Below are 27,965 nucleotides of genomic sequence, written 5' to 3'. Positions count from 1 at the left end.
GGACCTGCGGTGTCTTTCGGTGGCACCAGTGGCTGGCAGGGACCCCCAGTACGGGTTAGAAGTCATGGCAAGGGAACGGGCGAGCGAGAGAGGGTTGGCACGAGGCGGTGACTCGAAGCGGACCGCCGAAAGAGGTATGTAACGTATGTATGTAGTGTATGTGAGCTATGTATGTACCTGGATATTAGCGGTGGACGATGGGGCCATGTCTCCGTACAAATCCTTCCCCTGCTAAGGCGAAAAACGAAACAAAAATAAAAATAAAAATAACAAAAAGAAAAGAAAAGAAAAGAAGGCAAGGAAGAGAGATCTACTTTCAGATGGGTACGCACCGTAGCAGTCGCTGTATGGTCGGTTGTAGGTATTCAAAAGTGGACGGGGCGTCTACCGGCGCATGCGAGATCCATGCTAATAAAGGGACGAGCCAATGTGATCGAGACACATGCGACTGACTTGGATCGAAGCGGGCTGGTCTTGGATGTGACTCGTTCGTCGGGACAAGGCGGGGAGACTGGGCGATGCGTGGGTGGGAAAATGAGACCTTTGCTGCAAGGTACAAAGACGGACGCTGGGAGTCGAGAAGTTATAAAGATGACTTGGTTGGGCCGTGGGCAACGCCTTTTGTCGAGGCTAGGCAATGCAGTGGATTTAGTGCTCAACGGTTTCTAAAGCCAGGTACTGTATGGAGTCGTGGAACAGACGCAGATAAAAGGTGATGGGGGGGAGAGGGAAGCCTTACGAAAAGTACGAAGAAGATGGCTGGTAAAGATAGTCCGAAAAAAGAAAAGGACGAGGTTGAACCTTCCTTTCTTTTTCTTTTTTCTTCTCTTTCCCTTTTTTTCCCTTCCCCCGGCCCGTTCCTTCTTTCGTCCTTGCTCTCGTTTGGGAAGCTCCAACTGGGGTGGGGGGAAGGAAGATGTCAGACGTCAGTGCGGCCGTTGGTGCCGCGTTAACAATTACTGCTATCGCTGGAAGGGAAGGAAGCGCCGGCCCGTGGGCCCACCCCCTTCCGTTAGTACTGTCCGTGGCCTTTTTGGGCTTCACTGGTGGCTGGGTGAAAACGGTCTACGAAGTACAGGGACTGGACTTTTTACTTTTTTCGCCGGGAGGAATGGAGACGGACCATGGGCTGAAGAGGTAACTTTAGTAATTAATTATTCACGTAAATCGAGAGATACAACCAACGCACACGGATCCCTGACAGATCAGATCGTCCCGTCCACCTCGGGTTCCCGCAAGGTGGCTTACCTACGGGACGATACATGCAGGATTTCGTTGTGTCGCTGCCATGGAGGCCGCTTTCCGTCACGTGCAGCGTGTCACGTAAGATCAAAATACATCGCGAGAACCAAACTTGTTCTTTCCCTCTGCATATACAACGTGCCTATCCTTCTCCTTTTCCTCTAGGCTAACGCCCGTCCCTGTCGCCATTTCGTTTGGCCAATAGCCAAAGAATGCACCAAACGCCTCGCTGACACATGGCCGTCCGTTCGATGTCCATCAAGGACCTGACACCGAGATATGATCCCGTCTTCCTTCTCCGACCTTTCGCCATCATCACACCTTTGTATGGAATCTGGCCGGGATCATGGTATTTTCTGTAGCTGATGCTGTCACTGTTCTCGCAACCCGCCACTTGCCCCTTGAAGCTCCTGATCTGCCACCCGATCCAAGCACAATGTTGCGTCTGCGGCCGTCGCCACCATGTCATCGAGCAGCTTCATAGAATATAATCGTCGTCTAGGTCTGGGGAAACAAGATTCTCGGACAGGATGAGTTCAGTCTTTATGGCTTTTTACAGGCGTGAGCATGCTGACACCGCGCCGGAGCGCAGGGTATAGTAGCGGAGGCCTCGCATACTGTTTGTACCCATCAGCCAACCCTTCGAAGCACAGGTGATTATACAGGCCGGCCAGAGAGCCTCGTACGACTGGTTGTTCCGCTTGATCTATTCAATGTCGGACAGTGTAGGACTTCGGTACTCTGCTTCATCACTCAGTGAAGAAGGCCCTTTTTCCATTGTTATTTTTAGAAAGAAACAATGATTCCCTTTTCTTCCTTCGTATCTTCAAATATAAGCAGCCGAGTCGGATGAGAGTGTAGATCGATATATACAAAGAGCAATGATAATGAAGGGAAGAGATCAAGACGTGGGATGGTCGTACGTATATATAATATTATATATATGTTGTCTCTGTATCTGTCATATATTCCACAGAATTATACCACCATGATCGGGCGATAGGCCGCTTTGCAGGTGTGCTCTCCTCAACGGCGCAAGAACCCGACGGGAACAGAGCATGATAGGCAGGTCAGGTGACCTGGCGCCAGAAGGCAGACTGAGGGATATAATATCTTTATGATCGACCAGACTAGGTGCACATTGCAAGCATAGCTTACAGATCGAACGTCAAAGAGGAAATCATAATTTGCCGAGGGACAAGCGGCTGCCGACGTGGCCATCGTTACGACGATACGTACGGAATTACACCACAGTAACACATTGCAAAACACAACAGTACCATTGTAAGAGGTGTGTAGGAGAAATCCGAAACAAAACGCCTGGTCCTTCTACAACCACGATGAGTGCCATGTAAGCACCTATTCTAGATGCCTCGACGGGTGATAAACTGATCATGCTGGCCCGTTCCCTCGAGGTCTCACACTGGAACTATTACGGGTATTTCCAAACGATGCAAACACCAAACCAGACTTATGCCAAAAAAAGGGGAAAAGGCGGGAGGAAAAAAAAAAAGAAAAGAAAAGGGAAAGAAAACAAGTCATCCGTATCACATCGCTCGTGATGACTGCCCGTGTCGCTTCTCATCGAGCTCATCCTCGTCACTGTCCTCGTCATCCCCAATCACATGGTGTTGCTCCTCCACGCTGTCGTCGCTCAGTCTCCTGCGTCCCAGCTCGGTCCTCCTCGACATGTCGTGGTCTGTGTACCCCTCTTCGAACCCGTCCTCATCGTCGCTGCCACCGGCAAACGCATCGTACAGCTCCCCACCCCGCGTGCGCCGCGTCTTCGCACCGGCCCCCGCGCCCTTCTCCCCGCCGCTCAGGCCCTGCGACTCGTCCTCGTTGAGGAGCTCAAACTCGTAATTGTCGCGCGGGTTGTTGAGGAGCTTCCGCCTGCGCGCCATGAACAGCCAGATGCCCAGCCCGACGCAGAACGTCACCATGAGCACCAACGCCCCGTAGATCCAGAGCTGGGCTTTGCCCGACACTCCAAAGGACGGCAGCCACGATATCCAGTTGGATTCCGCCGCTGCCGACTCGCCCGTCTGCATCGTCGCCCCGGTTGCTGCTGCTGTTGCTGTCGCCGCCACCTCCGAGCCCGCCGCCGCCATCCCGCTGCTGCTAGGCTTGATCTTGGGCCGGTCCGGTTGGTCTGTCGGGACCGTCGGGGGAGTCGTGCCCGGCCGTGCCGCCGACTGCGTGACGACTGTCGTCGCGGCTGACATGGTTGTCGTGGAGCTGATCACCTTGGCGTGATCCTTGTCGTCGTCCTCGCTCGGCATCGGGAGCCTCTGAGCCTTGGCCGGATCAATCGACTCGCCCCACAATTTGAGATGAAAGTCCACAAAGGTGCCCGTGTGGTCGTTGACATTCCCGTCGTTGATGATGACCTTCCACTTGCCGACGCCAGATTCGCCCCTAAATAATCAGCATCAAGATGCACAGAACTGAAGAAACAAGAAGAAGAAAAAAAAGAATAGTCCCAACTCACCAGTGTGCCACCGTCATAAACGTCCAGTTGTCATACCCGGCAACGGCATTGTCGTGTTGGCGCTGCGTCGCAATATGGCTGACCACGCCCGAAGGGCTGACCAGGTCCACGCTCAAGTCGCCGCGCCGCGTGTGGTTTACATTCATCGTCACAGTCACATGCTCCACACGCTCCAGGTTGGCCTCCTTGAGCGCATCGGCCGTGACCTCGTGCTCCAGCACCAGACCCTTGTCGCCCTGCGGGATGTCCTGGTTGACGTGCACCCACGACGAAAAGTACCACGACTGGGGCTTGACCTTCTCCCACGTCTTGGCCGCTTCCACAATGGCGTATGCGTCAATCTTGCCATACCCAAACGTGTGGCTAAACTTCTTGCCAATCGCCGTGTCCTGCCAGTCTTCCGTCTCCAGGTTGACCGGCACCGCCGTCTCCATTTGAAGCCACTGCAGGTCCCTCCACGTCAAGTCAGGCCGCACCGACAGCACCAGAGCATAGACACCTGCGCCGAGCGGTGCCGCCGCCGAGGTACCGCCGTGTGCCTCGTAACAATTGTTCTTGCCGACATCCGTCGTATGCTACATGCATGCCAAAAGTCAGCCATCATCGTGCACAAGGGAGAAAGAGCAGGGGTTCCACATGACAAATCGTATCACTCACAATGGCATCGCCGGCACCGCTACTATATGTGACCACCATCTGTGCGGAGCATCTCTCCGAGTAGTAAGGATGCTGACCCAACCTGTCGATGGCTCCAACCGTGATACTGTAAATGGAGTTCGTATAACCGTCAAAGTTGCAGTTGTCATCGTTATTGGCACCGTTCCCGCTGGCGAACACGTAGATGGACCCGAGGCCACCCCGGCCGTCCTGGATGCCCTTAAGCATGGCACGCTTGATCAAGATGCCGGGCGCATCCATCGAGCGGCCGTCGTCGGGCGGTCCCCACGAGCACGAGTAAATGTGGTTGTTCTGGGAGTCGTAGACCATGGCCTGCGCTTCGTCCGCGTCTGAGATCAGCTTACTAAGGATGCGCAGCCCGGCTACCTTGGCGTCGTAGGCAACGCCCACGCCGCAGGCATGGTTCTTGGCCGCGGCCACCTCGCCGGCGCAGCGGGTCCCGTGCCTATCGTCGGCCAACACGGGCCTGGGCTGGTCTCGGTGGTCGTTGAAGTCGTAGGAGCCCCCGGCATAGTAGTTGGGTTGGAGATCGTCGCTGTACATGTCTAGCCCGTCGTCGACAATGGCTACCGTTGCATTCCGGCCCGTGATGCCCTGCATCCACAGGCCCGTTACGTTGAGGTCATGGCCGGGTTGGACGGTGTTCAGCAGATGCCACTGCTTGTTGAAGATGGGATCGCTGATGCCTAGGCCGTCCATGACCTCGCGCTGCTTCCGAAGGAGCTGAGGATCCATGTCCTCCTGCTTCGCGCCCCACTGAAAACGAGGGCCCCTGGGCAGCGTAGCCCTCTTCTCCCATGGTTTGCGAGGAACCTGCCTCTGCGCGAACTTGACTCCGTCGAGGATGTCGGAGCCACCCAGGCCGCGTTTCCTCCTCTCGCTCTCATGCAGCGCGGGTGTGACGACGTCATTTGGCTCCCTCTTCCCAGCAAAGATATGATGTCCCTCGAGCCCGGCCATTTGTCCCTCGTGTCGTAACCCCAGTCGCGCCGCGACCGAGTCCGGAGATGTCGACGAATCGAGTTCGAGCACGTAATAATCGTTGGCATCGTAGTTTCGGGGTTGGGATCGGCTGCCTGCCGCCGCAGCAGCTAGGCCGATAAGCACGAGAGTCGGAGATATCTTCATGATGCAGCGGAAGGCAAGCCGCCGAGTAAGCTGCTGGTGGTTATTGTGAGGAGGAGATTAAATAAGGGGAACACTTCGGGGGAAGGGGGGCAAAAACCCCGAAGGCAAGGGGAGAGTTTGGAAGGAATAAAAGGCAAAAATCCAGCAAGAGCTAGGACATCGGGACGAAGTGTCGAGTGTCGCGTCCGATATAATGTTTCAACAGACTCTTGAGGCCACATACACGGGAGAAAGACAAAAGGACATTTATTCCAGCCATTGGTAACGATCCATCTTGGCAAGGACAGGGGGGCGTCGGGGCGGCGAAGTCCCACTCCCAGAGTGGCTTATATCACGTGAGTTCCCGAAGTAGCATTTTCCCAGCTACCCACTTGAGTGGGGACGTGCCGTGATACTCCACACAGTGGCTCCGCAAAGCTTCCGGTGCTTGTAGCCGTGGCGGCGGATGGTACCCCGTAGAGTATCTTGTGTTCGCGTTGTGATACTGTCGACATGAACTGTCTGCTATGATATCTTTTGATAAACCAAAGTGTAATGAATCGCGATTGTGATACTATACTAGCAATATCCAATAGCTCTTAGCTGTCCATAATACAGCCCGTTTGCCACCCCAGGTTATTGCTTCGCGCCGACCGACTACTCGGCTCAGCTTAAGAGCCAGGCAGGTTCAAGGGTCAGCTTCTTGTCTCACTTCGACGTATGTAATCAGTCTGGCCGAATGTCTCGGTAGTACTTCGTACACATAATCCCGTTTCCAGCCCACGGCCTTTAGTATGTCGGCAATAGTAGAGAGCCATGGGCAAGCTGACAAGAACACAAACCCGGGCGTCAGGATCCATGGACGAAATAGAATGTAGGAAATGTCCCGATAGTTGTGCTTTACTACATGGTCGTGGCGTTTCAAATCATAACTGAAAAGATGGTACGCTTTCCAACAGCAGAACGAGCAGTCTTGGGCAGGATTAGTACCGACTGCCGCTCACTTCCATTACGCTGAGAAGGATAATAACCGTAACCTCGCCGCTCCTCACGCCTTCCGTCGTATTCACATCCCGCCGTGATAATAAGTATTCTTACACGAGCTGCCGGCCCGGCGGCTCAGGAAGGTCTGTTGGCAGTGACGTCCCTTCCTTTTCCATTTCCTGGACGTAGCTCTCCCAAACCTCGATGACCTTGTTGTAGTAGTCCACGTGCGCGTCCGCCAGGCCGCCAAGCTGGTTCTTGAACTCGGCGCGCTTGATGCGCTCAAAGTCATTGACCTCCCCGACCACCTCGTTATCAAACCCTTCGCTCGTCCTCTTGGCCTGTTCAATCGCCGTCGTCAGCTCGTCGATTCTCCGTTCGAGCTTGACCCGCCGCTCACGGCGCGCTTGCTCGTGGTCAACCCCTCGGACGTCCTCGAATTTGCGCGTGAGAAACCCGCTGGCCCCAGCCAGCCCGGACTGCCCGTATCCAGACTGCGCGCTATCTCTCTCGGCGGTCGCCTTGTTTAGGTATTCGACAAGCTGCTCGTAGTCCACCTGCTTCTGCTCCCGCGCTTTGAGCAGACTCTTCAACGCCTGGCTGTACGCTTGCATATCCCTGAGGCTGCCGAGGTAATCCTGCTCGGTAATTTCCCGAAGTTGATGCATGCCTCGCGCCGAATCCTCGATGGAGGCTGCGAAGTGGTGAACCGCGGTTTCGACCGCAGGCTCTAGAACGATGAGCTTCTGGAACTGCTCCGCAAGATCCTTCTGGTCCGTCTCAATGTCGTGCTCCCTACGCGCAACCCGCGCGACGACCTTCTCGATCGAGGCCAAGTCGTCATCCAACTTGTCGCTTCGTTCCCGCACCTCGACGAACCGCCTGTCTGGCTTGTGGACCTTGGAGAAGGCGGTCATGAACGACTCGGTGAGGTTGTCGAGCACTCCTCCCGAATCACTACTCTGGGATAATCGCACGCTTCGGGTACGCATGGTTGCGTTCCAGTCTGGGCTCTCAAGAAAGATGTGGAGAATATCAGCCCGGCGAAGCACTGGGTGTAGCGACAGCCGAGTGAGGAACCGTTGTAGAGAATGGGCTCGTCGGTTGGTGAAATCGGCACCGAACCGGTCGCCACGGACATACTCGATGCGTTGTTTGTCGGGCAACGGGGGGACAGCAACGGTTGGGAGGTCTCTGCTGAGTGTCTTGTACAAGAAGACAAAGTCTGTGAATCGCCTCCGTACCGTGCTCGTGGGCTTCTGGAACGCTGGGAAGGTCGACTGCGATACAGTAGGCGTTAGTGGCGTCCGCCTGGTGACGGCCTGACAGACACGGAGGGGGTATGCGCGGATCAACCACGTACATATGTGGTGATTAGATACGACACAAAAACATCCTTCGAGCCTTCGTTCTCCTTGAGAGGGTGCGAGACGGTGCATTCGAGCACCTCCTCGCCTAGCCCGGCAGTAGGGCCTAGGCGAGAGGGACTGGCGTCGGAGTGGGCATTGGTTTCCGACGCATCTACATCGGGAGAATGAAGTGATTCGGAGGTAGCAGAAGGTCCTTCATAATGGCGCTCGCTGTGCCAGGACACATTGGAGAAGTCGTCCTGCTCAATCCTAGCCATTGCTGCGACCCTCCGTAGACGTGGGGCGGCTCGAGGTTCGAGCTGGGCGACTATGAGCTATGGCGTGCCGGAAGTGCGCAGATCGTTGTCGATGGGGCGATTGAGCTAGCGAGGTACTCAATTCTAAATAGGTTGAACACAATGATTTTCGAAGCTGGGCTTGAGTCTGGGTCTGGGTGAGTCGTGATTGTTGGGGAAGTGGAATGAGATCGTGCTATGAGAAGAAGGCAGGGCCTTTGTGGAGAAGTGACGCTACCACAGCCCACGCAACTACGTGCTCAGCTCAGTACCTAGGTACCTGGACATGCGTGTCTGTAGGTACCTAGATACTTAGTAGGTTTACACTAAAAGCGAGGCCTCTGGGGATGTATGTACCTTTTTACTAGCCGTCTACCAATAAAGTGTCCCGGATTAATGCCATGCCGAGTCAACTCAACACCATAAAAATTATAATGCTTTCTCGACAGACATTTTGGTGGCGAGTGATTTATTGTTTCTCTTGGACGATCAATACCTTGTTACTATATGATTGAATCAAATCCGTAGGTAAGTCTGTTATAGAACCAGCCGAAGCATGTGAAATATCCAGGTGGAATATGCAGGACCTAAGATATCAGCCTGCACACTTGTGGACCTCCTTGGAAGGATTACCCAAGTCCATAGCGATGGACCATACCATGATAAATGTCGGTATTGCAAGTAAAGCTATAGGCATCATCCACTGTGCCATTGAAGAGATAAACGCGGACACGACACCTGATTCCAAGCATGCATTACCATTTAGTAGGTGGTCTATATAAACCGAATAGTCCATGGCTATCCAGTGATACGTTGTTGAATAATCCATACAGGATTGCTAGTGTCTTAATCATAATACAAAGGGGATCCTATCTGCCTGTCCTAAGAAAAATAACGATCTATCAGCTGAATTCATACACTTTCCCCTTGGTGTTGTCTATTTATCCCAGTTTGCACGCCTCATGCTGGTTGAATTTATACACCTCTCAGACGACATCGTTAGCTGGACGTCGCGTGATGGAATACAAGGTTCCCAGACAAAAAGAAAAGAAAAGTATAGCACAAGTGGAGCGAATGACGAAGAACAGCGTCCCGCATGCCCCTCAGGGCTTCTTCTGCTCCATGTCCGCTTGCTGCTGTTTCTTGGCAGCCGATGCCTCCTGCTCCGCTTCCTCAGCCTCCCGCACCCTGTCCGCACCCACCGACTTGGCCTCGACGGGGACATGCGTGTCATGGGTGTCATCCGTGTCGTCAATGTCGTCGACGTCGCGCGGAGTGGCCAGGCCGGTGATTTCGTTCTCCTCGTTCTGGTCGTTCTCTTCCTCGATAAGCTCTTCTTGCTCCTTGAGAACCTCCAACCTCTGCTTATTGGTGGCCGCGCCCTCGGCCGTGTGGACTTCGAGGGCAATCTCGTGGAGCAGCTCGTCGGGGATCGACGAGAGGACGCCCACCAACGCATCAATCTGGCTAGTGCTGCCGCCAGCCCCCTGGCCGTACATGTAGGCGTTGCTCAGCACAAGCAGGGTCGACGGCACACGGTCCTTGAGCCGGAGGTCCAGCCACTGTTGCAAATACTCCCGCATCCTGGCGGGAGACACGCTCTGGGTTCGGATACCGCGGCTAGCACAGGCCATCTGCAGCTCGCCTGACGTGAGGGTGTCAACGCCTTCGTAGCTGATTTGCCTGTCGTCTCTCTTGATTTGCCTCATGCGATGCCGAATCTGGTACCGCAGCATGTTATCGGTGCCAAAAGTGTTCAGTGTCATGTATCGGCAGATGGACACCAGTTGTGGCCTGGAGAGGTTGTCCAAGGTCAAATCGTCTTTGAAAATCTGGCACGCCTTGATGACATCCTCGTCCGTGGGTGTTTCGGCAGAAGACCGTAGTTTTCTGAAGAAAGTCGTAAACTCCTCCCGCTGGATAGTCGCTGGCGTCACGGGGAGACCCGTTTCCTTTAGGCTGCGCTGCAGAAAGTCGCTCACTTCTTTGCGGGTGGTACGCAGGGTGGATGCCTTGGCGTCTTTGGACGTCTGGCCCTCGTAGGTGCTGGGCAGCAGGTTGGGGAACAGCTTGAGGGCAACGGGCAAAAGGAGCTCGGCGAAAGGGACGATAATGAAGACGGAGAATGGAATCAGCCGGCCAAGGTCCTGTACGGTTCGCTTCAATTGGCGGTTCTCTCTCCGGCTGAGCTCATATCCCGCAGCCATCTTGACAGCGAGTCGAGTGCTGATTCTGACCTCGGCGGCAAGCAGCTTCGTTCCATCCCAGTAGTGCTGTACTTCGTGTTTGACTTTTTGCCAAACCGTCTTCTTTCCTTTCTGGTCGTCATTCTTCTTGCCAGCAGCGGCCTGCTTCGCCTTCGCGAGGTCGGTCAGGCTGGCATCCGAGTCGGTCTTCGCTTCCTTGACTGTATCCTTGGCGGTGGTCTGGGCGACCTGGCCATCGGGTGCCTTTGAACTCGAGTCCTTCGTCGACTTTTGGTCCGTCTCCACCGCCGGAGCATTCTCCTTAGGCAGCGGCTTTTTGGCCTGTTCTACGTTGAAGCCAGGCGGCGGACCGGATTGCGGCTGGTTCTGGGTGTGATGGTCGGTGCCCAAATGGCGGGCAGGGACGAGGATGGCGATGGCAGACGTCTTTCGAGGCAGGTGTCTGGCGTATCGACCGAGGGAAGGGGGTGGCAAGGTCAACGCAGACAGTGCGCGAGCTGATTCGCATTAGTTTGCGGTCTCGTTTCTTTGAGGTAAGTTATGCGCACCATTGCCCAGGAAGGCGGCCCGGCGGGCGACGTTGGTGGAAGCGCTCATTCTCTAGATGAGTCTTGCGGTTGGATTCTGGAAGAAAAAAGTAAACTACAACAGCAAAGGGATCATGGGCAACGGTCCACCGAGACAGTGCTGGTGGGTAGGCTGTTTATGGGTCGATGAATGGATAAATGGACGAAGGGGGAAAAAAGAAAATCTGTCGTGAAAGATGGATATTCAGGTCAGTTGTAAAGTTGGTAATGGTCGCGACGTCAGTCTCCAGTAGTCTGTTATTACTACTGATGAGAAGAAACCGTTGTCTCCCGACGCCTCCCGACTCGCGAGGTCGTCCGTCATCTCAGCCCTTCTTCAGAGATTGGAAGACGCTAACCGAATTAGGATGCAGGGCTGTGTGCACGCACGTGCAGCTGCACGTTACTTACGGAGTACCGGTAGATAGCCTCGTGTTTCCTCAGTACCAGGTAAGGAATGTGGCAAATGAAGCCGTCTGCGAAGTCAGTTGCTAGACATGTACAACGTATGTACCTGTACCTGCAGCTTACGAACGCACTACGAATCCAGCTTTGAGCGCCGACGATATGCACTGGAATTCAAGCTCGCTTCGGGTTTTGATTAGCTATTTTATCAAGAATTCTGACCAGATGGCATCTTTCCCGAGACGAGACACACCTAGCCAGCCAAGCTCCGATTTTCGGATGGGCCTGGCATCTTTTAGCTTTTGGCCCTGGCGTGCCGAGACCCAAGACCAGCAACATCCCTCGATTTGACGTCCGTGCACCCTCTTAGTCTCCTTCCACCCCTCGGCACGACTACCAGGGGAACTGGTCCCGCCAGTTTTTAGCTGTTAGACTTGTACCGCTATATTAGTACGTTGCACATGTCACTCAACAAAAGTTCTGGTAATTGTTGACATTACGCCGCCACCGATACCAATACCGGTACCGGTACAATATGTGTTGAACATTACAATGTCCTCGTAATCTTGCGGTGCCACGGTAATACGTTGTACATACCTAACCCGCCCACCTTAGTAAGGTAAAAGGCAATTCTTCGCCTCCGTAGATGGACCCAAGATTGAACCTTCTTTTCGTCCGTCCCTTCAACCCTCTTTCCCCTCACCTCCGCCGATCGCGTTGTTAGGTTCCAGCACGTATTAGGTCCCGGACCATTTCGGCGGTGGCTTTTTGCCTCTTGCTCGCTGCTTCATTTGCCCCTCATCGTTCTCATCCTCCTTCGTCCTCTGTTATCCGGGTCATCGATTGATTATGGGTGTCGTCTTCGTCTAATCTTCGCCCTCTTAACCCTCGCCCTTTTTTTTCCACTGGTCTCTCGTTGTGTATCCTCACATTGTACCCATTCTTAGCATTTTCATCTCTGTAATACATCCGCGCGGTCTCGGTCCCTTCGGGTTCACGGCGGCGTCACAGCATTCGTGTCGTCACACGTCTACTGGCACTACCGAAACGTTCCTTTCGACACTACTCCTCGATTATGCGACTGCGAAAGGCCGCCCGTGTCATTCTCGTCGGTGCCCCGGGCGTTGGCAAGGGAACTCAGTCCGAGCGACTCCTCCAGCGCTTTCCTCAGATCCAATCCTTGAGCACCGGAGATCTCCTCCGTCACAATGTCAAAGCTCGGACACCCCTCGGTAAGCCCGCCCAATTCAACCGGACGCTGCCCTCTATTCTCGCCATCATTGGCTAACGCCTGTTGTCTCGGATGATTCAGGCATCAAAGTCGAGAACACCATGAAGGCCGGGGGGCTAGTCGCCGACGACCTGATTATGCGCCTCATCTCCAACGAGCTATATAAGAAAGGATGGCTGCGCCGGCCAGGGGATCCCGATGTCATGACGCTTTCCTCCACCGCCACGAACGCCGAACCAGCTTCATACGGCGAACTACCCGTGGACTTGATTACAAGCACTGCTGCCCTCGACGCGCACGCCCCGCCAGTCGCATCCGAGGACCCTTCTGCCTCGTTCATCCTCGATGGGTTTCCTCGAACAGTTACTCAAGCCCTCACCTGCGACAAGATCGTCCCCATCAACCTGGTCGTCTCTCTAAAGACGCCCATCGACGTTGTCATTGAGCGCATCACGAGCCGCTGGGTCCATGAGCCGTCGGGACGCGTGTACAACACCACATTCAATGCTCCGAAAGTACCAGGCATTGACGATGTCACGGGGGAACCGCTCACGCAGCGACCGGACGACAATGTAGACGTGTACAGGGAACGATTCCGCAAGTTCCAGGAGACGAGCGAGCCGCTTCTCGAGCACTATGCCAAGAAAGGCGTGCTCTGGGAAGTAGAAGGCATGACCAGCAACGAGATCAGCCCCAAGCTGTACGAGGAATTCGAGCGACGCTTTGCCTAGACGCGCTCTTGACGTGACTACGTGGATGCAGTTTTTCATTATTCACATTTCTTCTCCCAAGATTTTCTTTGGGTGTATTATTCTTTGGAGTTTCAGGTAGCGGACGGATGCGCTCTACATCCGAGGCAAGGACACGGTGGTTTCCTCCTTGACATAGTGACCAGAGGCATCAATATTGTGTAGCCTTTATGCTGGGTCTGGTTTATGGGCGAGACACTGAGCGGCTCTTGAACTGCCAATGCATCCCTAGCAACTTACGCGCCCGTTCACGAAATTCCCTTTTCTTGTACATACTATCCATTATCATGGAGGTTCGCCTCGAGAAGTGTATCTACAAAAGCAGATTCTGCGTCCAAGGCCGACTTTGCTGATAGCCCCGCGGGTTTTCGTATTGCAGAGTCGCCATAAGAGTGAGAAGACCGAAAATGCATCTTACTTTCACACCACTTGGTAGCCTTCAGCTTCTTCAGCGTTAGGAGAGCAGAATCGGGTGGGAAAGACTCCCTTGCACGCCTTGGTACCTTTAGGTCTGAGCGTTTCATGTCCCTTAGAAACGACCTGGCCAACCAGAACCCTACTGAAGCATTGCCAGATGATGCACTCTGCCTACACCAGTCCTCCTGCGATACACACCCTGGCAGACGTTACGGGATGCGAGCTGGTGCTGTAATCCTCCAGGTGTATTTTTATCGAAATATACCCGGGCGGTTCTCAAGACTATATTCAAGATAAAGGTGGGATATCAAAAGGGGAGTGACTTGGTGCTATGCAATTTCAGTAAAGTAAATTCCAAGGGTTACTTATTGGACAATCATGGACTGCCGGCCATTTGACGCATTCCGCAGTTATAGAGCAAAAAGAAACGTCGTACAGGTGACTGAATCGTCTGTTATCTGCCGCGAACTACAAAAGGAGCAACCGTTGGCTGGTTGGATAGGTCAAACGGTCTCATCTCTCGTTCGTAACCAGGTCAAGGGCACCACATAATAAAGTCGGCGACGTCTCGGGCAGAAGAACGCACTGAGAACATATCAGGTTTACTTCTCATTCCCCCGATATTCGTTCAGGTAACAGACCGTCGGGTCCCTCATATTTCCTACAGCGTAGACACAAGAGCTCTGGCAGAAACGGCCGCACTCATCTTTCCCAACTCGGAGCCATACAAGCATAGGTTTAGTTGTCTCGCCACTCTTGCCCACTCGATATACCATTAGGGCCAGAGGTGCTCGCACCAGCCATGCTCGTCGATGGCCCCGGGGCATCATCATCGTCCTCGAGCGCTCTGGCCAATTCATCGGGATCCTGCATCCTCGCGTCTGGGTCAACAGCATCGTCGAAGCCCTCGCCATGGCCGCGAGCATCCCTCTCCACATCCAGGACACCTTCATCAGCGCTCACGGAGATGCCGCGGGCGCCCCACTTCGGTCTGTTGGCGCGGCCGGGCTCAGCACCTAGCGCCGGGGCGCTCTCTTCGTCATCGTCGCCCAGCTGCGAATCGGCACGTTTCCCAAAGATTCGATGGAGGAACCAGCCACGGCGCAAGTCGTCGGCGTCGACAATGCCGCCGTTCCGGAGCTTGACCCGCTGGCGCGAGTAGTATACCCAGGCGAAATCGACGTATAGGGCGGTTTGGATGATGCCGAAGATGACGGAAACGGGGTTGGGGCTTCGGTCCGACATGTCGAGCTCACGGGTGATCCAGCCGACAAGATATAGACCCCGGTATGAACCGAGGGCGAGGAGGTAGAAAGAGTTGATGACTGTCGGAACTGTGGTCTGGCGGAGGAGGAGGAGCTGGGGTAGAACGCAAACGGACTCGAGGATTTGCGAAAAGTCCCAAATCCACTGGTGCGGTATGTAAGCGACGACGCTCACGGTAGAAGAAAGACCAAAGACAATCTATACGTACCACACGCGCGCTCCAGACGTGCTTTTGCTCCAGAGCGAGCATGGCAAATGGAGATAGGAGGAGGGAGCCTCCGAGCGCAGCGGCGCCGATTTTCCATGCCAGCTCACGTTCTCTCGACCTAGGGTATACCCATTGCATTATGCCGATGGTGTAGAAGGACGATAAGATGTAAAACGCTTTGAAGAAGAGGTTCCATATCGATTTCTCCCTGAAGAAGTCGGTGTATCGAGTCAGGAAGACGAGAGCATAGAGCACCTGTGTAATGAGTGAGACGCCTGTCGAAGTTTACCGTTAGCTGAGGGTGAAATTCGTCCGGGTGGTCGTTCGTTCGTCCCAGGCTTGGTCAAAGGTGGCGAGAAGATGACGAGAAAAGGGGGGGCGTACCCTCGGCGCTCCTATTTCGATGGATCGCAAAGAGAAGGATACACTTGGAGGCTAAATGGGAACAGTCTCCCAGCAGCCGGAAAATCTACGTTCCAACATCATCAGCCCGCCGCCCTTTGATGCTTAATATTCGTGGATTATGTTCGACGTACGTTCCAAGCAGTCATTGTGCTTGTCCGACGCTGCCGTCGCCGTAAACAGAGAGGGCTGTCTGAATCAACGCAATCGCAATATCGAAGGCGATGGCGACAATCGCATCACACGACGGATGCGCGGGACAAGGGAGAAGAATTGTGTTTGTTATTGATTCGAGGTGTCGAGTAGGAAACTGAAAGGTAGGACAGCGATGTGGCTAAGGTATGTTGAGTACCTACGAGAGCTCGAACTGGACAAGTTGGAAATAGAGGAGTTGGCTTGCGTCGGGTGCGGCCCCAGGCAGCCGTTACGTACAACCCACTGCACTGTACTATGGCCCAGTCTCGGGCCCCTCAACGTGGATCGCCGGCTTAAGCAGTACCGGATAGGTACCTTGGTACGTCCACAGAGCTCTTATCGAGATGGATGATAAGGACGCTCAGGTATCGGCACTGTACACAAATAAGTACCGACGCCTTAACCCTGCAGTAGCTCTCGCGATCAGAAAGTATCCCACTGCAGCAGAGGGCATCAGAAAGCTCTCTTGTCGGAGTACCACATTGCACGTATCGTATCGTATGCGCTACTCCAGGGTACCTTCATAGACGACCAGCGAGCGCATTCGAGCCAATCAGTTGGCAGTCCAGGTACGAAATCGGAGTTCAAGACACGATGACGTAACATAAGTGGTCCGAGGATCGAGCCGCATACCTTTCTTACGAATAACCTAAGGGATCTACAGACCTGAATTCTCCCTTGGAACAACGGCTCCGGCCCATCTTCTTCGTCAGATCATTAGTGTACACTACTACACTGTATGCTAGAGAATGGAGACCATGTCAGGGACCCGTTCTCCTTTCCCTTTCCTCGTATTCCGCCCTCCTGATGTCTACTGTCTGCGACATATCAACTTGACCCGCGTGATCTTGTCGCCGCTGCCATGAAGCTCGGTTCATTGATGCCGGCTTTGGCTCTCCTTCTCGCCATAAACAAACCTGCGGAAGCTAAAATCGGGCACAATGCCAATAGGAATGCCGAGGCATACCGTACGCAGAGGGGGAAATATTTCCGTGCGTACTAAATGCAACCTGACACTGGGGGCAACAAACGCTGATGATATCCTGTAGACGAATCGAGGTGAGCGAGGCATTGCTTCGTCGAAGAGGATGCTGGGCCATTCCCCCGTTAACCTCTTATTGGTTACTAGCTTCCACTTCCATTATGATGGCCGGTTCGCGGACCACCCCATCGTGGACCAAGACGAACAGAAGCGTGCCCTCAAGGTCTTGGTCCAGACTTACCTCGCGACATTCCGAGATTTAGGGATTGAAACGTGGTTGATGCACGGAACGCTTCTCGGATGGTGGTGGAACCAGCAGGTGACTCCCGCCCATCCCGGATTAATTCTTGGAAGCCCAAGCGACATCAGACATATGGTTGTTGACCACGGTATTAGATCTTACCATGGGACACGGACGCGGACGTCATGATAACAGAGCCCTCCATCTACCGTCTTGCGGCCAATTACAACATGACGACGTACTACTTTGAGTACCCAGCCGTTCCCAACGGGCGGACGTTTCAACTGGAGATCAACCCGCATTACACTACCCGAGACGACAGCGATAAGCTGAATGTCGTGGACGCAAGATGGATTGACATGGAGAATGGCCTCTTCATCGACATCACGACAGCTAGATACGACCTCGATCACTCTGAAGGAGAGGGCGTGTTGGTCTGCAAGGATGGCCACCAGTTCCGAGTTGGTCTCCCAAGGCTTGTCCCACCCCGAGCGGGTAGCATTGCAAACCACTCGTTCCTGGGGAAACGCTAACCCGCGTTCACCAGGACACATATCTCTTCCCCTTGTTGGATACTACGTTCGAAGGAGTTGCAGTGAAGGTCCCGTTCAGATACGAGGAGATGCTCGAATCCGAGTATGGCGAGCAGGCTTTGATCAGAAAGAGATTTCACGGGTATGTCATCCCACCAAACACCTTGATCTACCTAGATAAGGAGGTCATGAGTAGTCGAGTATTGATCATTCAGCTGCAGTCACGAGTTCAGCTACGAAAAGATGGAATGGGTCCCGGTTGACGAAGAGAACTCGGAGCTATGAAACTGTAAGCGAGGGTAAGCAACATGACTGTATGATATATCACCATAGACGGTAAACGGGCACATGGTTCCAGGGGGTGCCATTAGGGAGATTCTGAAAGTACTGACAGGGGCTTGTAAGATTGGCACAGCTTCAATTCTGGGCTTCAAGTTTGAGGGCCTATGCTTAAGAACGGCTCGTATAAAGTCGAGGTTGGCAAATGCCATACTATTGATTCGTGTAAAGATGCTGGGAAAGGTCCATGCTCCTGCAGTTAGACGATTCCATCGGCGGACATGCTGGACAACTCGGGCCCTTCGAGGGAGCTCGTCAGGCGAGGATATCCACCATTCAGTAGCTATGCGGTGTTTGCAGTAAATCAAGCGCGCTGTGGGTGGCCGCCGTACCTCTGTTTCCACTGGATTCCGAATAATTCGAATGCAGTCGGTACTCATCGAGTAGGTTCTGGCATAATAGAGCGATATTCAATGCAATCCCGGCAAATCAGTATTCCTTTGGGTGCTTGACTTGGTTATCGGGACCAAGTCTGATTCTTGGACTCTTGTCTTGATGCCCCGAGGTCCTATGACCTCCCTGTGCGCAAAGCAGCAAAGCACCTCATGGCAGGTTGGAACGAATGGCCAACTTGTTTGTTTCAAATTTGAGCTAGGATCAGATATCCATCTTGTTAATGCCGTTTCTTGTCGTGATGCTCGCAATAAAGTACGGAACGTTGAATGTGGGATGTCCCTACCTCTACTACCTACTACTAAGTAAGTACGAATACCAGGCCAAACGAACACGAGGCAATCAACAGTATCCGTACTTATACACACTGTAGTTATACGCACTATTACCTAGTATTACGCCTATCTTATCTATGGACAGCCCGATAAGATAGCTACCCGCTGACGCGTTCCACACCCCGCCACAGTGGTCTCAGCATTGATTTGACGCGTTGGATCTCCCCAATATTAACGTCACTATCTCCCCATCTCTCACCACGGCGCATTCGTCAATTTGCTGCGATTTTTAGCCAAAACTGTCTATCCATGTTGACTCAGATAATTAGGTAGATTTGCGATCGCCGGTACGATCACAATGGCTAGTGAGTCGCCCATACTGCTGGCCCTGCTGTAATTACCATCTCGAGTCTAACACACCTTCAGCCCGTGCTGAGCGCATGCAGCAGCGCATTCGTGGCGCCGGGTATGTGCAATTCCTGTGACGGCCCACATTGCGCTTCCGTGTCGCTAACCATCCCGAAGTCGCGGGCTAGTAGATGATGTTTCCTTTGAGCTAGATCTCGGTCTCGACGAAGCATCTTCCGAAATCGACGCTGCAGAGCCGACTCCCGCGGATCTCCCACCTCCCCCACCACCACAGCCGCCGCCGCCACAGCCTCAACCTCTTCCTCCACAACGAACCCAATCAAGATCAACACCTAACACATCGGTGAAGAGGAAAAAGCTCGATACGGATCCAAAGAGCCCCTTCCTGCGTCATGGCTCCGGTTCTCGAGTCGGGAAGCTGCCCGTACCAACAGGCATCGCTCATGGTGCTTCCGCCGTCCCCAGGCAGCCCGACCAAGATGAGCTACAGGCCGAAGTAGTAAGGAGAACTATCAGCCCCGTAACAACAAGGAGGATAAGAACACCCGACACGACAACTGCCAATGACGAAGTGGATGATATTGCATTGCTTCCGTCTGCGCCACCGTTGGTCCCCGGTTCGGTTCGTTCTGTGATTTTGAGGAGATCTGTATCAGTTTCAGAGGTCGCCGAGAGCCCACCGAGGGCTCCGGGAACGGGTCGACGACGGAGCGTTAGGATCGACGCTGTGTCCAGTTCCAGTACCAGACTACAGCAAGTCGTGTTCCCCCCTCGGTCCTCTTCTCCCGGCGCGAGTGACCTCGACCCCCTCTCCTCGCCCTTAGCACAAAGAGCGAGACGGAGTGCGGCCGCCGCTCGTCGACGGACGAGCACGCCGCTCAGGCGCCAAATTCCTCAAGCCGCCGAAGCAGATGCACATGATGAGCTCGCTTCTGGTGAACCATCCAGATTGAGCCCTTCCCATTCCCAGGGCTCTGTCGATCTGTCGTCTCTGATGGAACCAGAACCTCAAGGGCCGGAAGAGAGAAGAGACGAGGAAGGGGAGCCGGCACGACAGTCGAGTCCGGGTCACGTCGAGCCCCAAGAAGTGACTGAAGACGTTGCAGAAGAGATTTCGGCGACCGAGGCGGCCCGGCGACTGGGGCAGAAACGTCCTCGTCAGAGTATGGAAGAACTCGAGACCGAAGTAGATGTTAGTGAGGACGAAGGGCGGGCATCCACCAAGGAGGGACCAGCTCCCAAGCGTCGGCGGAAACAAACGAAAACGAGTCCAGCGAAACAAAACCAAGGTCAACGGAAGGATCAGGGCGCCGCGACCAAGTCGAAGCCAAAATCCAAGCCGAAAGAAGCACGCCAAAAACCTACTGAAAGGCGGCGAACTGCTGGGAGTCCTGGTCCAGAAGTCGTTGAGGTCCCCGTGCAGCGGTTCACGAGGAGGGGACAGGTGGCCGAGGGCGATGATCCCGACCTCGACATCCTAACTGCCGAGATCCCATACGCCAAACGGGCGACCGTGAATTGCATCGATGTCCTCTCTCAGCTGTGCGACGAGATTATCGATACGAGTCTGGATAGTGTACGCAGGGACCTCGAGCAAGCCGCCGACGCGCAGGCGAGGAAGGAGTGTCGAGTCAAGATTAGTGCGCTGGAGGCGTACCGGGCAGAGTTGCAGCACCGGTTTCTTGGACACGTAGGCGACCCCCTGTTTACGCGACGTTGTACATCTCATCGATACTAAGCCCCCTTACAGACCATTCGAGTCGACCATTTACACTCCCTTCGGTTGCGTGTCCGGCACGAGAGGAAAGAGAAGGCGCGCCTCCGCGAGGAAATCATGCGCGTCCGAGCGGAGCGTGAGCAAGTGGCCCTTCGCAAGGACGCAGTCAGGGCGAGGCACGAAAAGGAGCGAGACGAGCTCTTGGTAGGTCTACCGTCGGAAACCGCTCTGCTTATACGTTCTCGGGCTAATAAGATCTCTTCTCACCTGCAGAACCAAGTAGCTCTATCGTCTGCCATGCACGATATCGATCTCGCCGTCGATCGTGGCCGGGCTCATGATCCGCTCTTACCAGGCGAAGAGAAGAATGCCGAGCTAGCCAACCTCGAGCTTCTCATATCCAGGGTTTCGGAACAAGCATCTACGAGGAGTAGCAGTGGTGGGACATTGAAGCAGTTGAGGGACTTTAATGCCTTCCTGGAGAGGGCGGCAGTGGCTTTAGAGGAGAGATGATGAGAGACCCAATACCCAGAACTAATGAGCACAAACTTGACGAAGTAATCTTGCAGCATGGAACTCTCTTGACATAGGCGTTGCGTGACAGACCGCTTATATCTTGTGATGATACAGATCCGTAGACTTGCAGCTGTATCATGGCCAGATTGAGACTCGGGGGAACAGGTTATTCAAAATTAGAGATGAAGGTCCCTTTCAAAAGTTTCCATTTCTTATTTTATTCGCTCTTGTTTATCGACCCGAGAGGGCATCCCTTCCGCTCGCTATACAGGTATTGGACACAATAGAGTACACTTGTGGTACACGTTGAAGCCTCTGCTCTTCACCGACGGTCGGTTCATCACTTGATGTCTCCCAAGTTTTACTCTCAGCTGGGACATCAAGTGTTCCTTGAACGCCCGGGATCCCCCCAAACCGCACATACTTTGCCAAAGCCTCACTTGAACCGGAAAATCCCAGAGAACCGGTCCAGCATGGTAGTCTTGCCCTCGGCCTCTCTCGCTTTGCGCTCTTCCGCCTGCGCATCCCACAACTTCTGCACGTCCCGCGCGACGATGGCTTTGGCCTGGAAATCGGCCCGCAAGGCGGCCTCCTCCGACGCCCGCTCCTCGGGAGGGAGGCTCTGGAGCTTCTCTTCCCACGTTTTGCGCAGCTCGGCGCCAGGCTCAATCATGCCGGTGGCTTCGGGCTTAGGGAACACGGTCTGGAGATCCGACAGGGGGCGGCCTTGTCCCTTGGCGTCCGTTATGGCCTGTTCTTGCTCCAGAACCCGCTGGTACATCGTGTCGGCGTGCATCTGGATGTCTTCTTCTACCTCTGGCGGACGGCCCATGACGGAGCCGTACCCTAGAGCTTTTAGTAACCTCTGCGATGCATGTCAGTCTGGAACTGTCTAGAGAAACGCGGACAAAAAGGTTGGGTCCTGGAAGAGGAAAGCCGGAGAAGGGGGGACAACGCACCGTCTGCATGGTATAACACTTTTCAAACCGCTGCACCTGCTTCCGACACATTTGTAACCGGTCCTCCCATGCGCCGCTCTTCATGCAACTGATCCATTCCTCCTGTTGGATAGCGCAGTTCTCCAGGGCCGCTTTGCCAATGGTGTGCTTCCGCGCCTTGTAGCCTTCGAGCACATCCATGAGCTTCTCGTGATCCGTCTTGGTCTCGGCCTCCACCTCGCCCAGTGACTTGTAGTTTTTCCACAAGTGCCCATACCGGCCGTCCTGGAAGAGGCTCTCCTTTGGTACGAGTGGCTTTACGGCGGGTTCCGCTGTTGCCGGGGCTGCTGCTGATGAAGGCGGCTGTGCTTGTGAGGGAGCTGTGTCCGGTGTCGGTTCATCGTACTTGACGGGCGATTCGCGCTTCAGAAACTCGCGAAGCTTGGGGTCGACGGAAGCGAGGGGGTCGGAAGATTTGGTCGAGTCGGACCACCAGCTATCGAGCCACCCCATGGCGGCAGCGGGTTGTCAACCGGTCTTGGATTCGTTATCTCGGGGTATTGGCGGTACTGCGCACCTCTCGACGGTCCGGGTCTTTCTATCCTCTCCCTCTCTTTCTCTTGTTTCGTCTCTAGACGTTTTCCGCGGATAGTTAAAAACGATAGTCCAATTGCGATATGCTTATCATCACGACGATCACGTGATAGGTAGGTCCGTGCACTATCCACCCATGTCAACCCATGAGCTATATTGAAAGGCTTCGAGAGACCAGGAACACCAGCAGGGTACTGAAGCAGATAATGTAAAGGCAGAGTTGATATTCTCTATCCGTACGCCATGTGTGAAAATGAGAAAAGAAGTGGTTGCCAGATTAATCCCCTTGTGATATATACGTTCCCAGCCAAGCTCCTGGGATATCTACTTGCCTCTCAACTCCCAAGGTTACCCTTCTCAATGGCAGTGTCAACGGTGGATCTGGAATCAATTGCATGTGTTGGTCAGAAGAACAAGTCTCTGTTGTTCTATCTTGCTGTCATGAATCACATCACGATACATGATAAGGCCAGGAAACCACTGAGCAAACGACCAGATCCATTTTGGTTAGCGCCCGTCCGAGCCCAGATTCGTCAAGTCCTCCATCAACCCAATGCCTCACTGTTTCAGGCCTCGTCTCGACGATGTTTGGTTGATCGAAATTTCTTTTTTGATCTGATCTGCATCTATTGCACAAATCATGACCATGCAGTTCCCTGTGTGACCGCCCATTCCGGTAGCGCAAAGAAGAACCCTCACACCGCGTACACGCCGAAAAATGCCAAAGCGCCGATTAGAACTTGCTGAACTTCTTGACCGAAGTACCGGTGCGGGGCAACACCCGGAGAACGTTGAACCGGATCTACACGTCCTGCTGTCAGTACTTTACATCTTTATCCAGGTAACACCCGTCCTCGGTCGAGTTGTAAAACATACAGTCTTGCTCAGAGGCCTGCACTGGCCAACGGTGACCTGGTCGCCCTCCTGGACACGGAACGCGGGGGACACGTGGGCGGCGAGGTTCTTGTGGCGCTTCTCGTACCGGTCGTACTTGGGGATGAAGTGGAGGTACTCGCGGCGGACGATGACGGTACGGTGCATCTTGGTCGAAACGACGGTGCCGGTCAGGATACGACCACGGATCGAAACCTGGCCGGTGAAGGGGCACTTCTTGTCTGTGGAGCGATGGTGTCAGCCAGCCCGACATGTTGACTTTTTGGCATGCCCTTTCCTGGACCCTGACAAAAAATGGGGTGCCCAGCATAAAGATAGGCGGTCCACATGGCCATTCTCCCGAACATCTGTCCTCCATGCCAACCGACACAATGTGACCTCCTCTTGTACCATTGCCCGACTTCCAGCTCAGCTTTCTGTTCGTGATCGAACGTACCAATGTAGGTGCCCTCAATGGCGGTCTTGGGGGTACGGAAACCCAGGCCGACATCCTTGTACCATCTGCGGCCACCCTTGCCAGGGCGAGTTGACTTGGCCTTGACCTTCTGGTTGGCGAAGATGGGCTGCTTCTGGAAAGCGCGCTCCGACTGGACGGTAAGTTCGGTAGCCATGTTGACGGTGGCGATGCGATCACGGCGCTGCACGGGAGAGACGTGTTAGGACGTGGGACGTCGGTCGATGCGAAGAAGAAACGGGCTGAGAGGTAAGTACGCGAATGACTTACCTTGTCGGACGTGAAAAATGATCACCTCAACTCGGATGGCGTAGTTCGTTCGGGGCTCGTGATGGTAGGAGATGAGAAGTTCTGGATTGGCTAAGCCGCAAAATGCACCAGGGCTTAGGGCTGTGGATTGGTACGAGGAAACGAAAAATGAAAATAAAAAATAAGCGAGAGTCAAGCCACATGCTGTGCAGCGTGGATGACCCACATTTGTGGCGGGTGTGCTCGGTGGGGTCTCTGGCACGTGGGGTCGAAGCTGCTACTCCAGCAACAAGGACGCGTGTTGATATCATTGCGCTTGGACCAATCATGAAGCTGCTATCTCAGTGCGCAACACGACCAGGTTATCCATCATCCCACTACCCAGACGTCAAAAACGTCACGCGTGACGGCATTATCACTCGCTTTATCGGAACCCCCCTTGCTTTGCTGAAGGAACTCAACCACGAGTCGCTGTTTTGCATTCAGAGAGGCTAGTGGCTGTTACGCCGCGACGGCGTAGGTATACCAATCGCCATGGCTTCTTCCAGGGACGCGACAATGCCCGCGTTGCGCCGACAGCGCAAGTCCATTGGCGGCCAGATCCCCTCATACAAGATGCCGCGGAAAGAGAATGCGACAGTCGATCTCGGTAGCACACTTGCTGCCGACCGAAAGAAATCGCGTAGCAAGAGTATGGGACCGGGTGGGCTCGACATCTTGACAAATGGCAACGGCAATCGAAGAGCGGTATGTCGCGCTGCCGCCTCCGCCGCCATCCATCTGTATGGAAACGGATGCTGACTCGTCCTAGTCCCTCGCTGCGCCTCCACGCCCACCTCCTAGGTCTATTCTGAAGCCTACGATCGGGCCCCTTCCCGAGATTCCCCTACTGAAGACGAAGAAGTCGAGCACCTCCGACAGTCGCGACGGACAAGATGGAAGTCGGGAAGAGGTGTCGGAATTCAAGATTGCTCTGCGCACCGAAGAAGAACAACAGGCTGCAGCGCGAGAGCGCGAGGAGAGGGAGCGGAGGGAGGCCCGTCGCAAGTCGCTCGCGAATCGCAGAGTCTCTTTCGCCGCCGAGGCCACATTGCACACGTTCCACGAAGTCGAGTACATGCAGGACCAGACCTCGTCCACCGATTCAACACGTCGCACATCTTCCATGGCCCGTTCCACGGGGAATGAGTTCTCGGGTGTGTCATCCGGAGCTCATGGCGAGGCGGAAGACCCGACCGAATCCCAGAATCAAAGGAAGCGCAGACGGAGTTCAACCATGGCACCAGCGAACGTGCACCACTCATACGACGAGTTCACGGCTTCATCCTTCTACAGCTCTGACTCGGAACCTGTTGACGCTGTTGAGGAGGTGCACGACGAAGACTCCGATATAGACTCCAGCAGTGATTCCGATGCGGATGACGGCACCATGGTCACGGTCGAGGACCACGAGATGACAAGCGCCTCCGTTATGTCCGCTTTCTCGGCTCGATTCCCATCATCACCGGGTGATAATAACACGTTGGAGGAAGCGCTTCGCATGGCTTCGGAAAGAGCTGGAACACATAGGCTGGATGAGGACGATTCGGATGGAGAAGAGGTGATCCCGTCTTTTGGGTGGATCAAAAAGAGCAAACCACAAGAGCAGAGCCCGGCCTTACGCGACGTGACAACCAATCTCGAAAACGCCGGCGATGCGAGCGATGCTGACGAGCATGACATGGACATGGACATGGATATGACCCAGGCGGCCGGTGGTATAATTCGAGAAGTGGAGGATGAAGAGGAGGATCAAGACATGTCTATGGACGTCACCCATGCTTTAGGCGGCATCCTATCGCAGGCTAACCGCCAGCGGTCACAACAAGGTGGCGCGGAAAGGACAATGCAGGTTGACGAAACCATGGAGCTGACCAGAGCCATTGGAGGCATCCAACGACCTTCGTCAGCATATTACGATGACGATGACGGCAACGAAGACATGTCAATGGAGATGACAACCGCCCTAGGCGGCCTCTTGGCTTCCAACCAAGGGCGGTCCGACTGGATGCGACGTAGGTCGACTGCATCGACGACTGCGCATGGAAACCTTCATGACACGACTATGGGTATGGACATGACTGTGGGCGTCGGCAGAATACTCCGGGCGGCCGATACTGACGGCAACGAGGATGAAGCGACAATGGGCATGGATATGACCACTGCTGTTGGCCGCATCCTCCCTTCCACCACTGTAGGTGACGAAGGAGATGCCACCATGGGCATGGATATGACCACTGCTGTTGGCCGCATACTCCCTTCTGCCACCGTCGGTGACGAGGGAGAGGCCACCATGGGCATGGAGATGACGACGGCCATAGGAGGCATCATTCAGGGTGCATCTACTCCGGAGTCTCGCGTGGCGGCGAAGAAGTATATGGAAGCGGAAGTAAACAAGCCAGACACTCCATCGAAGTCCATGGCGATCCAGTCCAGGTCGCCGACGCGAAGTATTGCGTCCGCAGCCAGACAGCCGTCGCACAATGCGGCTCAACAAAGCCCAGCTCAGAATCCCTTTAGAGGTGCTGGCCTCCGACGCAGCCTAGCCCGGCAAAGTTCTGCGACTCCACCGTCGTCCCCCTTCAAAGGGGCGCCGAGCCCCGTCCGATCCACATTTTCTTCTCGAGCCCGAGCGAACGCGCAGTCCTCGACAAGAAGAACGGGATCAGAATCGCCTTTCAGGGAGAACCATTCGCCAACGAGAACGTCGCCGTATCGGACCAAGACGGGAGGCGGGCGCACGAGATTGCCGGATGGCAAGCCAGCTACCCCCTCGCCAAGAGTGGCCCCCAGCAAGGCATCTGATATCTTCCGGCATGATGCAAACACAGGCACCAGGACCCCTACCGTGGTCTTGACGCCGCAGCTCCAAAAGTACTCGGGTGTGGGGGTGGACAAGCCCGGCTTGGGATCACCTCGCGTGGCAGCCATTCTTGAGAGGAGGAGTTCGATCGGCGAAGCAGCGGAGAACTTTGTACCCGGTTCTTCGCGCGGAGTGGCTTTTGCGGATCCTCGCGAAATGGAACAGGAGTTTGAATGGGATCGCGTGGTTGAACCGGAAGGGAGGAACCGTGACCGAAGCGAAGGCGATTCCGAAGATGTCAGAGACGGGACCCACAATCTCAAGGATATGATTGAGAGCATGAGCCCGATAAAGAAACCCGTGAGGGGGCGCAAGAGTCTCCACGTGGGCAGCGCAATGGGGCTTTTAGGCAAGCGGCCAGCTGAGCTCGATGACGACGATGATGATGATGATACGGAGGAAATGGACGGTGTGAAGAGGTTGAAGGGTCACCAAGGCAGCCCGGTTAAGAACGTGAGACTTCAGCAGCCGCCAAGCATGGAGGAAACGACGGGTCGGCGGGTCACACGGCCGTCTCGACAGCAGGGCGAGGATTCCGAGGGACGAAGGGGGACACCCAACTACACTGCATCGCCAGAGAAAAACGGCGGCGCCGTGGGTTCTTCACAAGGTCGATATCATCATGTCAGGCACGGCGAAAACGAGCCTTCACCGTACGCATTGGATCTCCATCGCAGTGGAGGGACAGCAGCAGCATTTTCTTCACGGCGGCCAACCCGACGAGCGGATCCACCTCCAGATTTCCTCGACAGGACATCGATTCGCTTCATGGAGCT

At 54.6% G+C, this 27,965-nt stretch overlaps 11 protein-coding genes across 11 annotated transcripts in view; 5 read left to right on the top strand and 6 right to left on the bottom strand.

Annotated features, from left to right (window-relative positions):
* Positions 1-2,518: 2,518 nt before the first annotated feature.
* Positions 2,519-5,539, bottom strand: ACRALDRAFT_1043800 (uncharacterized protein; the record flags this gene model as incomplete). Its single annotated transcript, XM_071015323.1, has 3 exons — positions 2,519-3,660; positions 3,734-4,308; positions 4,391-5,539. The coding sequence occupies 3 exons, from the start codon at positions 5,537-5,539 to the stop codon at positions 2,790-2,792; spliced, it is 2,595 nt and encodes an 864-aa protein (XP_070874138.1). The 3' UTR covers positions 2,519-2,789.
* A 540-nt stretch (positions 5,540-6,079) lies between these two features.
* Positions 6,080-8,343, bottom strand: ACRALDRAFT_1064826 (uncharacterized protein). Its single transcript, XM_071017052.1, has 2 exons — positions 7,866-8,343; positions 6,080-7,782 (listed from the first exon to the last, which is right to left on the bottom strand). The coding sequence occupies exons 1-2, from the start codon at positions 8,127-8,129 to the stop codon at positions 6,613-6,615; spliced, it is 1,434 nt and encodes a 477-aa protein (XP_070874137.1). The 5' UTR covers positions 8,130-8,343; the 3' UTR covers positions 6,080-6,612.
* Positions 8,344-8,887: 544 nt separating this feature from the next.
* ACRALDRAFT_1082654 (uncharacterized protein) lies at positions 8,888-11,206 on the bottom strand. The gene is made up of 2 exons (XM_071019342.1): positions 10,903-11,206; positions 8,888-10,851 (listed from the first exon to the last, which is right to left on the bottom strand). The coding sequence occupies exons 1-2, from the start codon at positions 10,949-10,951 to the stop codon at positions 9,251-9,253; spliced, it is 1,650 nt and encodes a 549-aa protein (XP_070874136.1). The 5' UTR covers positions 10,952-11,206; the 3' UTR covers positions 8,888-9,250.
* A 625-nt stretch (positions 11,207-11,831) lies between these two features.
* On the top strand, positions 11,832-13,733 carry ACRALDRAFT_1082653 (uncharacterized protein). Its single transcript, XM_071019341.1, has 2 exons — positions 11,832-12,557; positions 12,638-13,733. Exons 1-2 carry the CDS (start codon positions 12,401-12,403, stop codon positions 13,285-13,287), a joined length of 807 nt encoding a protein of 268 aa, XP_070874135.1. The 5' UTR covers positions 11,832-12,400; the 3' UTR covers positions 13,288-13,733.
* Positions 13,734-14,069: 336 nt separating this feature from the next.
* ACRALDRAFT_1077216 (uncharacterized protein) lies at positions 14,070-15,974 on the bottom strand. The gene is made up of 4 exons (XM_071018614.1): positions 15,733-15,974; positions 15,581-15,665; positions 15,197-15,471; positions 14,070-15,132 (listed from the first exon to the last, which is right to left on the bottom strand). The coding sequence occupies exons 1-4, from the start codon at positions 15,745-15,747 to the stop codon at positions 14,461-14,463; spliced, it is 1,047 nt and encodes a 348-aa protein (XP_070874134.1). The 5' UTR covers positions 15,748-15,974; the 3' UTR covers positions 14,070-14,460.
* Positions 15,975-16,548: 574 nt separating this feature from the next.
* Positions 16,549-18,305, top strand: ACRALDRAFT_1064822 (uncharacterized protein). The gene is made up of 6 exons (XM_071017051.1): positions 16,549-16,785; positions 16,843-16,852; positions 16,923-17,094; positions 17,172-17,477; positions 17,564-17,691; positions 17,771-18,305. The coding sequence occupies exons 1-6, from the start codon at positions 16,656-16,658 to the stop codon at positions 17,832-17,834; spliced, it is 810 nt and encodes a 269-aa protein (XP_070874133.1). The 5' UTR covers positions 16,549-16,655; the 3' UTR covers positions 17,835-18,305.
* A 609-nt stretch (positions 18,306-18,914) lies between these two features.
* Positions 18,915-21,321, top strand: ACRALDRAFT_1082651 (uncharacterized protein; the record flags this gene model as incomplete). Its single annotated transcript, XM_071019340.1, has 5 exons — positions 18,915-18,921; positions 18,983-19,022; positions 19,082-20,615; positions 20,676-20,846; positions 20,916-21,321. 5 exons carry the CDS (start codon positions 18,915-18,917, stop codon positions 21,153-21,155), a joined length of 1,992 nt encoding a protein of 663 aa, XP_070874132.1. The 3' UTR covers positions 21,156-21,321.
* Positions 21,322-21,337: 16 nt separating this feature from the next.
* On the bottom strand, positions 21,338-22,734 carry ACRALDRAFT_1082650 (uncharacterized protein). Its single transcript, XM_071019339.1, has 2 exons — positions 22,118-22,734; positions 21,338-22,023 (listed from the first exon to the last, which is right to left on the bottom strand). Exons 1-2 carry the CDS (start codon positions 22,607-22,609, stop codon positions 21,595-21,597), a joined length of 921 nt encoding a protein of 306 aa, XP_070874131.1. The 5' UTR covers positions 22,610-22,734; the 3' UTR covers positions 21,338-21,594.
* A 39-nt stretch (positions 22,735-22,773) lies between these two features.
* On the top strand, positions 22,774-23,354 carry ACRALDRAFT_211743 (uncharacterized protein; the record flags this gene model as incomplete). Its single annotated transcript, XM_071023768.1, has 5 exons — positions 22,774-22,796; positions 22,842-22,881; positions 22,949-23,056; positions 23,099-23,281; positions 23,343-23,354. 5 exons carry the CDS (start codon positions 22,774-22,776, stop codon positions 23,352-23,354), a joined length of 366 nt encoding a protein of 121 aa, XP_070874130.1.
* On the bottom strand, positions 22,905-24,431 carry ACRALDRAFT_1064817 (40S ribosomal protein uS17). The gene is made up of 4 exons (XM_071017050.1): positions 24,309-24,431; positions 24,021-24,222; positions 23,567-23,805; positions 22,905-23,492 (listed from the first exon to the last, which is right to left on the bottom strand). Exons 2-4 carry the CDS (start codon positions 24,193-24,195, stop codon positions 23,424-23,426), a joined length of 483 nt encoding a protein of 160 aa, XP_070874129.1. The 5' UTR covers positions 24,196-24,222; positions 24,309-24,431; the 3' UTR covers positions 22,905-23,423.
* Positions 24,432-24,821: 390 nt separating this feature from the next.
* ACRALDRAFT_1077212 (uncharacterized protein) overlaps positions 24,822-27,965 on the top strand; it is a gene marked incomplete at its 5' end in the record, with an annotated part of 6,873 nt that continues 3,729 nt past the window's right edge. The window contains 2 exons of the mRNA XM_071018613.1: positions 24,822-25,034; positions 25,192-27,866. Coding sequence (XP_070874128.1) covers positions 24,822-25,034; positions 25,192-27,866 — 2,888 coding nt within the window. The remainder of the gene's footprint in view (positions 25,035-25,191; positions 27,867-27,965) is intronic.

This window comes from Sodiomyces alcalophilus, assembly GCF_042370955.1.
Source record: "Sodiomyces alcalophilus JCM 7366 unplaced genomic scaffold ACRALscaffold_5, whole genome shotgun sequence".
NCBI classification, from domain to species: domain Eukaryota; kingdom Fungi; phylum Ascomycota; class Sordariomycetes; order Glomerellales; family Plectosphaerellaceae; genus Sodiomyces; species Sodiomyces alcalophilus.
Note: the sequence above shows the minus strand (reverse complement) of the source record. Positions and strands in the feature narration are given on the sequence as shown.

Bases quoted from the DNA above. Each gene is read 5' to 3' on its own strand.
- ACRALDRAFT_1064826 (XM_071017052.1), bottom strand. From the start codon at position 8,129: ATGGCTAGGATTGAGCAGGACGACTTCTCCAATGTGTCCTGGCACAGC. The intron at 7,783-7,865 runs GTACGTGGTTGA...ACTGTATCGCAG, and splicing joins CGTATCTAATCACCACATAT to TCGACCTTCCCAGCGTTCCA.
- ACRALDRAFT_1082654 (XM_071019342.1), bottom strand. From the start codon at position 10,951: ATGAGCGCTTCCACCAACGTCGCCCGCCGGGCCGCCTTCCTGGGCAAT. The intron at 10,852-10,902 runs GTGCGCATAACT...AATGCGAATCAG, and splicing joins GGCCGCCTTCCTGGGCAATG to CTCGCGCACTGTCTGCGTTG.
- ACRALDRAFT_1082653 (XM_071019341.1), top strand. From the start codon at position 12,401: ATGCGACTGCGAAAGGCCGCCCGTGTCATTCTCGTCGGTGCCCCGGGC. The intron at 12,558-12,637 runs GTAAGCCCGCCC...CGGATGATTCAG, and splicing joins CAAAGCTCGGACACCCCTCG to GCATCAAAGTCGAGAACACC.
- ACRALDRAFT_1077216 (XM_071018614.1), bottom strand. The intron at 15,472-15,580 runs GTACGCCCCCCC...AAACTTCGACAG, and splicing joins TCGAAATAGGAGCGCCGAGG to GCGTCTCACTCATTACACAG. The intron at 15,133-15,196 runs GTACGTATAGAT...ATACCGCACCAG, and splicing joins ACGTCTGGAGCGCGCGTGTG to TGGATTTGGGACTTTTCGCA.
- ACRALDRAFT_1064822 (XM_071017051.1), top strand. From the start codon at position 16,656: ATGAAGCTCGGTTCATTGATGCCGGCTTTGGCTCTCCTTCTCGCCATA. The intron at 17,095-17,171 runs GTGACTCCCGCC...CCACGGTATTAG, and splicing joins GATGGTGGTGGAACCAGCAG to ATCTTACCATGGGACACGGA. The intron at 17,478-17,563 runs GTTGGTCTCCCA...CGCGTTCACCAG, and splicing joins AGGATGGCCACCAGTTCCGA to GACACATATCTCTTCCCCTT.
- ACRALDRAFT_1082650 (XM_071019339.1), bottom strand. From the start codon at position 22,609: ATGGGGTGGCTCGATAGCTGGTGGTCCGACTCGACCAAATCTTCCGAC. The intron at 22,024-22,117 runs GTGCGTTGTCCC...CATGCATCGCAG, and splicing joins AGTGTTATACCATGCAGACG to AGGTTACTAAAAGCTCTAGG.
- ACRALDRAFT_1064817 (XM_071017050.1), bottom strand. From the start codon at position 24,195: ATGGCTACCGAACTTACCGTCCAGTCGGAGCGCGCTTTCCAGAAGCAG. The intron at 23,806-24,020 runs GTACGTTCGATC...ATCGCTCCACAG, and splicing joins CATTGAGGGCACCTACATTG to ACAAGAAGTGCCCCTTCACC. The intron at 23,493-23,566 runs GTATGTTTTACA...CAGGACGTGTAG, and splicing joins GCAGGCCTCTGAGCAAGACT to ATCCGGTTCAACGTTCTCCG.